Here is a 14,977-nt window from a genome sequence, read left to right on the forward strand (position 1 = left end):
TCTCAATTTAAGACAGTAATGAATATAGTTATATTATTTGATTGAGTGCTTCTCAGATCCCTTTCTTTCAACTTGAAAAAAAAAAGATTTTTTCCTAACATTTTCTTTTAATTTAATTTCTAATATTTATAGGTATCTCTTAACATATTCCTTAGGTTTTATTTTTCCTTCAGGGGAAAAAGCATTTTCCTTTCTTCTGCCAAGATGACTATTCCTAACCTACCTTTTCAATTATTTCAACTCACCTAGATTTTTTTTTTATTTTTACTGTCTTTATGTAATATCCATATGGGTACAGATCTCCCTCTCTGCGTGTGTGATTCTAGTGTGCTTGGGTGGTAAATTCTTTGGTAACTGTGATTTAAACATTCTCCTAATCTCCATGCAACTAGGTCTATATTGGAGGGTTTGAAGGGATAAAAAGGAAGGAATATATCATATAACTATATTATATCTCAAAAACAAAAGAAAAATTAGATTTGGTAGTTGGATTTTAAGATTGTTTAAATTTTCATTTACAAATACCTAAGCCAAAAGAGTCCCAAATTAAGTCAAATATTGGATTTGGTATTTGTTTGCCTTTGTTGAGTCCTGAGATGTCACAAAATATTCTTTCTGGTTTATGCTAACAAGGCACCAGGTATGATTCAAAACTTGAGAATGCCAAAATCCTTCCCTAGTGTCTCCTGTGCTGACTTGAACTTTCATCATTTCTGAGTCCTGTTGAATGGAAAGAAGCTGTGGAATGTACATTCTTCTCAAGATAACTGTGTCAATTTTCTTTAGATACTGTCATAAAGCTAAAATAAGAATACACCCAAGCCCAACCTTCTCCGAAGGTGGATTTGGAGTTTTACTTGGACCAGTTCCTCATGAGAATGCATCTCTATGGAGGTGAGTAAGCAGAAGTTCCGTCTAACGTTTGGACAGGAGACAAGAAAGGAGCAGATGGGATGGATGAGCGAGAAAGAAAGCGCTCTGCTTCTCAGTGGTGGGTGTGAAACAGGCCCGAGAGTTACAGCAAAAGTGTTCTTCCTCAAGAGTCAATTTCTCATTCACCTCTGTGTTGTAGTATTTAGTCCGAAGTCATGGAAATATCTGATGTATTGAAGAATTAGCTTTGCATTATCATCTTCCTCAAGAGTAGCTCATTTTCAAGACACAATAGGGTCAAGTTGAAATTTTGACAACTCAGTAGGAAATACTGCCCAAAATAGTGTGAAACCAAGACAGATCTGGCTTTGTTACAAAATGCTATGTTCTCTGGACTGTGATTTCCACTGCATCAGCTGCTAGGGGTTTGAGGAACTCCCAACCTCTAGCAACCTTAGCTTCTCTTTTCAAAGGATGCTAAATCTGTTTTTTTCTACCTAAAAAAAAAATTGCTTTTTTTTTTAGATTAAAACAATAGTTTCTCCACAATACTTCCATTTAAATTAACTTCAGTTGAGATATTTTCTATGAAAAAATAATAAGGAATATTCATTCTTTTCTAGGATTTTATCATTGAGTTAATCTGAACACTTGTAAAGAGGGCAGGGACAAGCTATACTAAACCTTATAAAATGTTTTATATAAACAAAACTTTGTACATTTAATGCATGCTTAAAGAAATTTACTAACATGCCATATAACAAGTTAGGGCTGAGCTATCCTGGGCAATGCTATCATTGGATGTGTCTAGATTAAAACTCCACAAGGTTTCTAGCAAATGATTCTGGCATTCTATAAGACAGGTAATATTTTTGTTTTAACTGATGAGCAGGCTTATGTATAAAGAACAAGGGACTTCTTCATTTTTGTGCTTAATTTGTATTGTGATAGCAGGAGGAAAAAGCTTATATTTGTGGGTGAAGGTCAGAGTATAAGCTGAGGTTGGGGACAAGGTACCGGAAATACCTTTTAAATGATAGGCCATTTAAAAGGGAAATAACTTTTATTTTATTTTATCCTATTTTATTGTATTAGATATTTTCTTTATTTACATTTTGAATGTTATCCCCTTTCCTGGTCTCCCTCCAAAAACCCCCTCTTCTTATCCCCTCCCCCTCTCCCTGCTCACCAACCCACTCCCACTCCCACTTTCTGGCCCTGGCATTCCCCTACACTGGGACATTGAGCCTTCACAGGACCAAGGCCTCTTCCTCCATTAATGACTGACTAGGCCATCCTCTGCTCCATATGTAGCTGGAGCTATGAGTCCCACCATGTGTACTCTTTGGATGGTGGTTTAGTCTCTGGGAGCTCTGGGGGTACTGGTTAATTCATATTGTTGTTCCTCCTGTGGAGCTGTAAACCCTTCAACTCCTTGGGTCCTTTCTCTAGCTCCTTCATTTGGGACCCTGGGCTCCTTCCAGTGGATGACTGTAAGCACCCACATCTGTATTTGTCAGGCACTGGCAGAGCTTCTCAGGAGACAGCTATACCAGGCTCCTAGCTGCAAGCACTCACAAACCACATGAAACTCAAAAAGTAAGACCAAAGTGTGGATGCTTCAATCCTTCCTAGAAGGGTGAACAAAATACCCATGGAAAGAGTTATACAAACAAGGTGTGGAACAGAGACTGAAGGAATGACCAGCCAGAGACTGCCCCACCTGGGGATCCATCCCATAGACAATCACCAAACCCAGACACTATTGCGGAAATAACTTTTTAAATGATAGTTTTATTTCTACTCAGTGTTAGAATTGGAATTTGGTTCCAACATGGTCCAAGTTTGAGAAAATTGACCATCATGTTATTTACTAATGTTTGCTAAATTCTAGTAATATATTTGCAGGTCTTTTTAAAAAATATATTTATTTTATATTTATACATTTTTGCCCACATATATGTATGTGTATCATGTGTGTCTGATCCCTTGAGGGTCAGAAGATGGAGTTGGATTCCCCGGCACTGGAGTAATAGGCAGTTGTTAAACACCACACTGTGGCTGGGAACTAGACTTCGATCCTTTGCAAGAGGAACGCATGCTCTTACTTGCCAAGCCATCTCTCCAGCCCCCAGCTGCAGCTTTATTTCAAGTCTATTTCAGAATAAACACATTTTGTAACTGGGAATTGTGTGTGTGTGTGTGTGTGTGTGTGTGTGTGTGATTATAGCTTTGATTTGATGTTTTAAAACTCCCACCTAGGTGCGATTGACAAAACTCGTGTATCTCTAAAATGGTACCTATGTGAAGTCTGCAGTGTGATGACTTCACGAGAACCGTGTTGTTTAAACCACGCATCCTCACTCTTCAGCTCCTCACCTCTCTGACTTACCCAGTCGTTATATCTGCAGTAGGACAAAACTTAGTTTTAGATTTTATTTAGTCTTATAAGTTGTTTTCTTACTTGGAAATAATTTGGAATGCATAGCGTCTTACAGCAGCCGAGGCTGGCTGTGCATGCACACAGTACTTCCTCTTGCTTGAGGAAAGACTTTTTTCCTTCTGAACTTCCCTTGTAGTGGCTTCTGTCCCCCCTCCCGTGTTTCTGTTGGCTCTAAGCCTTCTCATTCCTTTGTATGTTTGGCCTGGTGCCACGATGACAGCGAGTGCTTAGCAGTGTTCCAAAGGAAAACTCCACCTCCTACACCCACGGGGCTAATTACTATAAAACATGACATTGCATCGTTCATCCATCACTTGTGGGTATCTGCTTTCCCCAGTTCTCATTCCATCAGAGAACGAGTTCTAGCCTCATGGAGGAAATGCCTTTGAGAGAATCAAGTCCTCAAAGGGCAGAGAGGTGCAAGAAGTCATGGCTCTTGTGCATAGTGGCTCTGTTACTGATGTTGCTCTGTTCTTTGGGTACACTGATCTATACTTCACTCAAGGTAAGGTGGTCATAGAGTCTACAGCTGCTAATTATATCATATAAAGGTTATTTATTTGTTAGTCTGGTTATTATCACTGCCATTCAGCATTGCTAGAGGTAGTGGGAAGGAAGACATTTGACAGTACAAACAGTGTAAGCAATTTAAGCCTTGTAATGACATGGCTCTTCAAATGTGTTTTTATTCATCGAATGTTTTAAGACAAAAGACACTAGAAAATACTATATATTCTCTGTAGGTGTGAGCTAGATAGAACTACATGTTTAAACTGAGCCTTTAGGTGTCTGTGGAAGTTCTTTTGTCCTTCCTGGGACTCTACTAGAACCTTCTTGATTGGCAAAGAAAAGACCTGAACCATGGTACTAATCTTCGGGTAACCCCAGACAAGCTGTAGTCTCATTGGGGGAAGAGATACAAAACAGTAATGGGGGACAGTGACAGGAAGCAACTGCATGCTGAGGAAGGGCATGGTGTCAAAGTAGAAAAAAAGGAAATCCTGGGTTCCAGTTCTAGATTAGCCTCCCCATAACCAGCTGTGCAAATTTGAGTAAGTTGTATCGTTGTTCTGATTCTAGTTTTTAGGTCTGCAACATGGTGATAAGGGAATGGCTCTGTTTACTTGGCATCCTGCTAGCTGTAATTATAGCGCGCAGTAATTGACCTAGGAGAAGGATAAACCATATAGTTGTGGTTTATGAGGGGAATAACTTTGGGCTTGGGTGACCAGGGAAGGCTTCATGGAGGAGGGAGGAGCACATGTCTGTTTGGGAAGCCCCTGATGGTTATCAGGAATTTCCCATTGAACTCTAGTGTAAATTGTGGGTCTAGATGGGATATGAACTGGAAATGTATATCAATTAGGTTTTTCTAGAAGTGTTCTCTCATACAGAACAGCCAGGGCTGCAGAGAGAGAGAGAGAGAAAAAAAAACAGCAAAAACCAAACCAAAACAAACAGACAAAAAAAAAAAAAAACAACAAAACAAAACAAAACAAAAAAAACCAAAAAAAGCATTGACCAGAAAAGCCAGAAAGGAATCAAATATTAAATAAGACATTATATAATTCAAGGGTTGGCCTATTTATATTAAAATATACTAAATCTTGGGCAGAATTAAATGACGCATAGCTGTGTAAGAAAGGGTTGTGATGTGAGCCCAGGAACATTTTTCTAAAGAGACCAACCAGAGATGGTCTTAAAGGTATGGTTCTATATTGGCAAGATATTGAGAAAAGATGCAGGAGGAAGTAATGCACTGTTGATTCGAGGTTACTTAGTATGGTACTGGCTAAAGACTTACATAGGAGCCCATTAATCTGTAGTCTGTAACTGTACAAATGGATCAAAGGCAGAGGGAGTTCTAACCCCAGCCCCACCCTTCCAAAGAATGAACCAAGACACGAACTTTCTGAAGCAATGAGTGTTGAGAGGACTCTCAGCATTCTCAAGGGTTTAAAGGAGGAAGGCTGAGGATGCATTAAGTTCACACTGAAAGGGCTTTTTCCTCAGGCAAACTTCCTCAAGTCTTATTAATCAGGTGGCTCTGAGCATCAGTGAGTCTAGGTGCCGCTGACTCCTGCTGGTGAGGAGTGGCCGAGGGAAATGCCTTTCCGAGTGACATCTCTTCCCACAATCAAACCTTGGTAATTCATGATTGCTGAAACTTTGATTCCAGGTTGGCCTCTCAAAAGAACACATCCCTTTCAATGAAGGGTTCCTCTTCTAAACGTAAAAGTTATCCCAAATTTAAGGAAGTAAAAAGTTTTGGAGTCTCTTTTCCTGTCAGGATGCTTGGCAGCGTAGTTACTATGGAAACGACACTGGCTTTCAGGGTTAGCTTCAGTATTACACTTCCCTTATTGGCTACAAATAAATGTCTTGAGCAGAGAGATCTGAGTGGCTGGCAGGTGCTGAGTTATTGTGAGGTGGTTGCTTCCACCTTTTCATACTTAAGAACTTAGAAGTTTTTTTTTTCTTTCTTTTTTGATGCAAATCTCCATTTTTAAAAGTCTCTTCTAAAAAAAGAAGACTTCCCTCTTTTTTTTTTTTTTTTTTTTTTATAAATAACCCTCTTATGTTTAAAAGTAAGATATGAAGCTTGGTTTCTTTCAGATTTTTTTTTCTCTCTATCTCCTAGGAGACATCTAGTTAAGAGACTAGACTGGAGCTCAAGGCGGTTGGCCAACTCCTCCATGAAAGCAGCTCACAAAAGTTGTCTCTGAAGCATCCAAATAGTCAGGAAAGTCCCTTTCTTCAGTGAGGAAGGGTGGAATTCCAGAAGGGAAAATGGAATTTGTACAATTGTACTTGCAAACAGACGGAGTAGATTTTCTTTCCAAACATATGAGGTTAGGATTAGCCTGGAGTCTGCCTTGGTCATTCTGAGACAAAACAAGTCAATCTGGTCTTCAACCAAAGTGAGGTTAGAAGACCAACTGATCCTTCTAAATAAAAGCAAAACTAGAGTAAACTGAAAGCTTTGTATGTAGCTTTTCGTAACATCAATTGAATTATAAATAGAAACTGCCCCAGTGAGTCGTAGGGGTGAGAGAGAGAGAGAGAGAGAGAGAGTTTTGAATAAGAGTCTGGTTGAGGATGCCAGCCTTTCTTATCAGCCATATGACCTTGGGCTTATTACTTCATCACCGTGCTCTCATTTCCTCATCTGCAGAAGGAACGTGGTAATTCTTACAGAGTTGCCTTAAGGAATAAGGAGGCAGTAATGTGCCTGACCCTCCTGACTCATGCTAGGCTCTAGATGGCTGTGATTAATATTTATGCCACGGTTACTTATAAGGTTTACAATGAATACAAACAACAAGGTCATTTAAAATATACATGGCTTGTCTGACCTCCCTTCCTCAGTAAAAGACCTCTTCTCTCAACCAAAATGATAATTTTCCAATTATATTTTAACTTATGGCAATAGTTATGGATGAACTCAGTGGCATTTTCTAACTCTAAATAGATATTAAAGCCACTCTAAATAGGCTTTCTGGATGCTTTTCTCTGTCAGTTCATTTGTCTATTGATTTAGATTTTCTGTGTACTTCTTACACATGGTGATAGCTGGAACAAAATCCAAGACATTTGTATTTTGCTGGCTACTTAATTGCTTCCTATGTATGATCATGTCAGTCTAGCTAGATTACAAACTTCCTGAGAGATAACAATTGTACATTAAATGTGTCTTTCTTGCTTAGAATGCTAGTATAATGTTGGGACTATAGGTAATTAAGTTGTTTATTTAACTTGTTTTTATAATCAGCATCATTATCAAAATAGCTGATATTTACTGAGAAGCTTCAGGTAGCCTGTCTGGAGAAACCCTCTCCAAGAATCAGAGTGGTAAAGTAAGAACAAACGGTTTAGTGATTCCCCGCTCTTACTCCCTGCTTAATAGATAAGGAAATTGGAATTCTGGAAGCCCCTGCTATAACCTTGTCAGTCTTTGTGCTGAACTGACTTTGGACATCTCTTTTAAGAAAACCCAAAATGTGGATGAAATAATTGCAAGAGTAGAGTGGGTTTCAGGAAATCCAGTGTCTTTTAGTTTTTAGAGTCATGGCTTCTCCCCTTTTTTATTGCACCGCCTTATTGGTATAAAATGCTCTTATTATAACTTCTAACATATGTATACTAGATAGTATCTCACGTCTGAGTATAAAACCATGTACACAAAAGATGTGTACACACACAAGATGGAAAGTCTAAAAGTTTAATACAGATTTTCCCGTCTAAGTCTATTTTGCTTTAGTTAAGTTGTTAAGTTGTCTATAATATATTAACATTGATGCAAACATAATACAGTAATTGAAATATTGTTTCTTTGGTGCTGATCTCTTAGTCACATTCAGAGCCCTAGTGATTTGATATTATTTGTTTTATTTCCTTAATTTTAGCTTAACATTTTATAATACAGTAACTTGAGATTTATATTCTAATTTATCTTGATTTATGATTTTGACTGTACCAATTGAAAATTACCTTCTTGGACTTGATGTTCACATATAATTTCATGTCTAAAAGCAATGAATCTTGGCATCATATATCTAACTACCTACTTGATATCTAATAAGCAACACAAACCCACACCTTCAAAAGTTGTCATGGTTCCCCTCTTACTTTCTTTCTATTAGTCTTTCGAATTTGGGTAATTAACTTAATTTTTTTCAATGACTGCAGTCCCAAATCTTGGAGTTATCTTTCTTTTATTGCATTGCCTCATGCTAGTATTCATGTCAGGAACTCCAGTTACTTCTTGCTTCCTTCTCCATATAGCCTAGCTTGATCTGAAAGTCACAGTTCTCCTGCTTCAACCTAAGTGCTATTAAGACAGGCGTGCATCTCTCTGTTGGACCCTCTGCCAGCACCTTGGTCAGAGCCATGTGCTTTCCAGTTTATAGACTCCATCCAGTCCATGCCTAACTGACTTCATTGCTTTTACCTTCTGTTCTCTTTGTTTTTTTTTTTTCCTGGCATAATAGCTGGAAAAATCCTTTAAAAGGATCATAGATCAGTCTCCATGCTTAAAAAAAGTCTTTTGAGCACTTTGCTCCCAGGAAACCAATGCATTCTCAGTACCCAAAACTTTAATGTTTGGGCCTTATTTTTAACCCTGAAGCATTTAACAGCATTTAAGTGATTGTATTTGTAAATTAGCCATAATTAATGTCACCTTTCAGCATGTCGCAGACATTTTGAAACACTTGTTTCTGATTCTGAAGGCATTCCATTTATTATACATGGCCTGTGATTTTTCTATACATTAAATATTTCTGGAGCTAATGCTGTTGTTTTAAGTAAAGGGAAAACAAAGATAAGCAGAGGTCCCATTATTTTTCCCACATGCAACAGATCATCTTGGGAAATGATTGATGGGGATATGGAGACTGCTGTTTGTAGTGAACTAGAGAGGAAGAACCCAGCTTCATCACTTGCCTTGTGTGTCAAAGGAAAACGAACAGGATGAGACACCAAAGTCTTGGATAAAAGACACCCTCCAAAAAGATCTGCTACCTTTCTTCTCATGATTAAATCTATCATTCCATGACACCATTTTAAAAATTAAAACAATGCTGCTCACCACCCTTATTCATGCTTTCTTTCCCTTTTTAAGATTTATTTATTATATGTATGTACACTGTAGCAATCTTCAGACGCTCCAGAAGAAGGCGTCAGAGCTCGTTACAGATGGTTGTGAGCCACCAGGTGGTTGCTGGGATTTGAACTCAGGACCTTTGGAAGAGCATTCAGTGCTCTTAACTGCTGAACCATCTTTGCTGCCCTCTCTTCATGCTTTCTTTTGTCTCTGTATACAGCTAAATTCGTGTGTCTAATATACCTCTGCCCACACATCCTTATTCACTTGCTTCCTCATGTCTTCCTAAAACTCTCATGTAAGTCAAATGTAAAGGACAGAACCAGTCATCTGTAGAGGGAAATGAAGAAGTATGTCAGGTGTACAGGTGTCTGTGTTTGTGTGTTGGGAGGAGGGGCATATTTTCGGGAGGGGTTTGGGGGTTGGAAAATAGTTTGCTTCAGAAACTTTAAACTCTAAGTAATTAGTCAAGCATGTAGCAGTGGTGCCATCATTCTGACCAGTTCTTCTTTTCCTTCAACAGCCAACTGCCATCGAGTCCTGCATGGTTAAGTTTGGTGAGTAACCCATCTCCCATGGTTTCCTTTCATTTTCCTTAGATTCTGAGGCAAGAAGGCCAGTGCCAGTGCCCTCGGAAAGCCCGTGCATCCTTTAGTTCACTTTCAGTGATTGTTTATTACAATTACTCACCCCATACTTGCTGTCTGCCCAGTGAGAACTGAGGCTCCAGGGCTGAGCCCGATTGACAAGCCCACACCAGGTGACACTCTTGGCAGGCATAGACATCCCACTAACAAGAGCCTTGTGGATCTGCATACAGCAATCAGCTTTTAGTTTGGTAGTTTATTAAGGATATTTTTCAGATTCCTACAACCTTTTGTCAGAGCATTTCTTATATTTCATACATGTCTAGTGTCTAGTAGAGCATATGGGAACCATTACTGCTGTTAGTAAGTGCAGAGAAGAGAAGGAAGAAGCGCTTCCTCTTTGCTTCTGAGTCACTTTTCGTGACAGTCACCTGATATTCGCTCAGAAAACATGGAAAACAGTGCTGCTGAGTGTTTTAGTTTCATTTCTGTTGCTTTTATAAGATACCCTGTCAAAAAACAACTTTTGGAGAAAAAGGATTTGTTTTATTCACAAGTGCAAATTATAGTCCCTCAACCGTGGAGAAATCATGGCCACAGGAGTTTGAAGCATCTAGTCACATTCAGTCAAGAGCAGAGGAAAACGAAGTGCACTTGCTTATTGCTTGCTTTTTTTAAATTGGATATTTTATTTATTTACATTTCAAATGTTATTCCCTTTCCCGATTGCCCCACAGAACCCCCCCTTTCCATCTCTCTCCCCCTGCTTCTATGAGGGTGTTCCCCCACCCACCCACATACTCCTGCCTCCCTGACCTCACACTCTCCTACACTGAGGCATAGAGCCTTCACTGGACCAAGGGCCTCTTCTCCCATTGATGCCCGACAAGGCCATCCTCTGCTACATATGTAGTTGGAGCCATGGGTCCCTCCATGTGTACTCCTTGGTTAGTGGTTTAGACCCTGGGAGCTCTGGTTGGTTCATACTGTTGTTCTTGCTATGGGGTTGCAAATCCCTTCAGCTCTCTCATTACTTTCTCTAACTCCTCCATTGGGGACTTCATGATCAGTTCAATGGTTGGCTTCGAGCATCTGTATTTGTGTATGTCAGGCTCTGGCAGAGCCTCTCAGGAGGCAGTTATGTCAGGCTCCTGTTAGCTCAGTTCCTTTTCTCTACTTCTTTACAGTTCAGGACATCTTGCCTAGGGAATGGCACCAACCATAGTGGGCTGGATTTTCCCATATCTAATAACTTAATTAAAATACTCTATAAGACCAACTTGATATAGACAATTCTTTCTTGGGTCCTCTTCTCTGGTGACTATAGATTGTGTCAATTTGACAAGGAAAGCTAACTACCATACCGAGTCTCAGAATATTTCTTAGAGCACATGAAAAATATCAAGTGTATACATTTGTGATTGCTTGTACCACATTTTCATTTGACACTAGACAATTTCTTTAGTTCAGTTTTTCACTCTTCTATCTTTTGCTCCAGTTTTTAAAAATACTTTGGTCCCCAGAGGTTAGGACAGTTTTTGAATGTGTCCCACTCTGATTTTGTGTTTTGTTTTTTCAGTGAAAACAAGAGAGTATATAATGTGTTCAAATTTCTCCTTAATGTGATAAAAATCAAGTGTTTTTTTAAAATTCCATAACTGGATTAAATAGGAAAAAATAGACTTTCCCATGGTGTGCCACCAAGAAAAAAATGCAGAGTTCACTGGAGATGCAGCAAGTTTTTGTTTTGCTTATAAAACTCCATTCCTCTTGCTCATTCCTCTATTCTCTTCCAGCATCTACCTCCAAGTCTTATCCTAGTTATTTTATGTGTGAATGAGAATCTAAGTCAGTCTTACCTCTTTTAGGCTATGCCCTCTATAACTAAAGTTATGGAGAATTAGAGAAACATTCAGATAACTTTGAATCAATAAAAACACCTGTTGGGGGCCTTGAAGTTACATAGCTGTACAAAACCACTAACATTAGGGAAATATTTCAATGTAATACACAGGAAAAGAAATGACTAAATTTGTACACATATCCCACTTCCCATGTGGCAATATTGGACTTAGGATAGTTACAATTAAATACATATATATTAATTAAATTAATTTATAGCAGTAAATAATTGGAAATAAGCTAGATAATGTTATGTTAAGTTGAAAGTGACACAGAGAATCATATTTTAGATACAAAGCATCAAAATCAGAAATACAGACCTGTCAATCAATTTAGAGCTAATTACTGATACTGAGCTGGGAAGATTATTTGAACTCAGCAATTTGAGCCCAGACAGCAATACAGCAAGACTCCCATATCAAAATAAAAGAAAAGTTTGTTGAGCACACACAATTCTGCTAGCTTATTTAGGTGATGAGAATATAGCAATTGGAAAAAATGGAGAATACTTATTATCAAAGACACCACACTCAAGTAGATGTGAGACACTAGAAAAATGGCCAAATTAATTGATAACATACTTCTTGCTAACACCTTACATGAAGAAAATTACAGCAATGCAGAGCACGGTAGTCAGAGGAGAACAATGCTGAGTGTTGATTGTCTATGTAATGTGTTATTGGCAAAGCACCATAGAGTAAACAGTATTTGAATAAGAAAGATATGGGGACGCCTAGATTATAAGCGGTTCTTATTCTAGTCTTGTGTGATTTGTCTCTCCATTCCACTCCCTTCCTCATTCATATTACCTGAGATGAGATACAGAGTTATTAAGATCTGAAGCCTCTCAAAAACAGAGAGATAGTTTATTCTCTCAATAGATTCGAAATATGGTCTGGGAAAAGTAGTATATATAGTCCAGGTAAAGAAGCCACCTGAAGGCAGTAAAACATATAGAGGATGGAATAGTCATGGAAACATGATCTTTTTCTTCCTCTTTTTCAATTTCTTATAGAACTATCATCCTCAAAATGGCACATGACATCTCCCAAACCTCACTGTGTGAATACGACATCTGATGGGAAGCTGAAGATACTGCAGAGTGGCACATATTTAATCTACGGCCAAGTGATTCCTGTGGATAAGAAATACATAAAAGACAATGCCCCCTTCGTAGTACAGATATATAAAAAGAATGATGTCCTACAAACTCTAATGAATGATTTTCAAATCTTGCCTATAGGAGGGGTTTATGAACTGCATGCTGGAGATAACATATATCTGAAGTTCAACTCTAAAGACCATATTCAGAAAACTAACACATACTGGGGGATCATCTTAATGCCTGATCTACCATTCATCTCTTAGAGATTGGGTTTGGTCTCCTCATCTTCTTCTTTGTATCCCGAGATGCTGGTGGGTGGGTTGGAGGGGGATGATTGATGGCAATGCACACAGTTTGTGAGGGCTTACAAATTGACACAATCAGAGCCTCTTGGCATATAAAATTTTAGCCCTCATATCTGTCTGAAGAGGACTCAGCAAATGGGCCAATCCCTAATGTTGGGTCTGCAAATGGACTTGTACAATCCATGATAAAAAGGAGTATGGGCCACAGAAGACAGAAACTCTTCCAAAGAATGTCTTTCTAACCTTGATCCCTGGGTAGAATGAGATCCTGTTTCCATGGGAGTCTTACTTGGCTTGCAAAAAAGGGTGTAGGGCAGTAGCTTGGCCTTTTTTCCATCATAATTTCCTTGAGCTGTTTTACCTTAATCCCTCCAAACTCTCACCTTCTGAGAGCCTCCTAATGAAACATTGTTAGACTGGTGGGGTGGCCAAGACATGCCAACAACACCCTTCTTTAGAGGTGGTGTTTTTAGAGGACAGAGAACATTATGAAGCCTAGAGCAGCAGAGGTCAAGATGCCACGAAATGGAATTGATCTGGGAATTTTTTTTTTTTTTCATTCTCAGGATGCAGGTTCATTCTGAACTTTCCCCTAGGCCTTCATTGCTTTTGTGTGTATGTGTGCATAAATTCTGCAAATAGAAAAATGAGAGTTTGCACCAGTACTCACTAGATTTAACACCAGAAAGTGGTACTTTTCTGGCTGTATTATGCCATGATAGCACATTTTCTGTTGGTGTTCCCTAACTGACAAGTATAACAGTTTTCCTAAACCACACAACAATGCTATGATGTTAATGGGGTAGATATTTTTGGAAAAAAATTGCACAGTGAGAACATGGGTAGATGAACCCTAAGACTCTTACCTCAATTCAGAACTCGCAAGGAGTTAAGTGAGTGGGGTCTTCATTAGACCATTCACATGGTCTCTGCTTTGAAACTGGCGTTGCTACTGTCTCATTATACATCACTAAAATGGAATTAACTCAACTTTGAAATGGATGCATCGACTTTACCCCAAGGTGTCCAGAATGAAGCTACAAGACTTTTACCAGCAGTCATTTTCCTTTTGCCTGGAGCAAGAAGATCCAGGATACTGTTGGAAGAGTTCATCTCACTCAACCATGCTGACTTTCCAAAGTAATAATGAACATTTGTGTTCAAATTTTGGATTCTGTTAAATTTAGCCAGCTTGTGAGTTCTTGTCGAAAAGTATTTTAAACCAATTTACACTATTTATGGGTATTTGTGAAAAGCTATATAGTGATATTTTATATATAACTAATTTAAAATATTTTTATTTTATGTAACAAAAATACTATAGGCTAAGCTATTTCTTCTTATTTTTTTATGAATACTTGCTGAATTGCCATAGGGCACAAAGACTCTTCTGTTTGCATATCTTCTCAGGAAATTAAAATTGTATCACATGTATTTATAAGAATCTGTTAGTGTTGTTATTTGTTGTGTTGTAAGCACCACTGTTGGGATAGGCTACCACTACTTCATAGGAACCAATTACTTAATTTTTAGGAATTTTGTAGTTTGAGAATTTTTATACTATGGAGATTGGCAAACATTACAAACCAGAACATTTCTTTCGGAAAACTGGCTCACTAGGACACCATTCTTCGTAAAAGTTCCTCTCCCTCTCCCTTTCCCTCTCCCTCTCTCCCTGTCCCTGTCCCTGTCCCCGTCCCCGTCCACATCCACGTCCCCGTCCCCGTCCCCCTCCCCCTCTCCCTCCCCCTCCCTCTCCTCCCTCTCCTCCCTCTCCCTTCCTCTCCCTCCCCCCTCCCCCTCCCTATTCCTCTCCCTCTCCCTCCCTCCCCTCCCTCCTCCTCCCACCCTCTCTGTGTATGTGTTATGTTGTTTGTATGTATTGCATGCAATTATTTAGGTGTGCACATGTATGTGTTGTGCGAGAGCCTGTGCAAGTGTGTATGTGCTTGTGGGTGTGGCACTGAGTGTCTTCCTTAGTTCCTCTACCCCTTAATCTTTGAGACGTGGTGATCTCTCCCTGAACCCAGAGTTCATCTATTTGGCTTGGCCTGCCCACCATTTGGCTCTAAGGATCTAGCTATTGCTGCTCACCAGCCACAGTTCTCAGATTACAGGTGTGTGCCGCTATGCCTGGATATCACATGGATTTTGGAG

The 14,977-nt window shown here is 39.1% G+C and overlaps 1 protein-coding gene across 1 annotated transcript; it reads left to right on the plus strand.

The window, feature by feature from the left end:
- Positions 1 to 3,630: 3,630 nt before the first annotated feature.
- On the plus strand, positions 3,631 to 14,264 carry Tnfsf18 (tumor necrosis factor (ligand) superfamily, member 18). Its single transcript, NM_183391.3, has 3 exons — positions 3,631 to 3,821; positions 9,445 to 9,478; positions 12,426 to 14,264. The coding sequence occupies exons 1-3, from the start codon at positions 3,687 to 3,689 to the stop codon at positions 12,776 to 12,778; spliced, it is 522 nt and encodes a 173-aa protein (NP_899247.3). The 5' UTR covers positions 3,631 to 3,686; the 3' UTR covers positions 12,779 to 14,264.
- Positions 14,265 to 14,977: the final 713 nt, after the last annotated feature.

This window comes from Mus musculus, chromosome 1 (genome assembly GCF_000001635.26).
Source record: "Mus musculus strain C57BL/6J chromosome 1, GRCm38.p6 C57BL/6J".
In the NCBI taxonomy this organism is placed as follows: domain Eukaryota; kingdom Metazoa; phylum Chordata; class Mammalia; order Rodentia; family Muridae; genus Mus; species Mus musculus.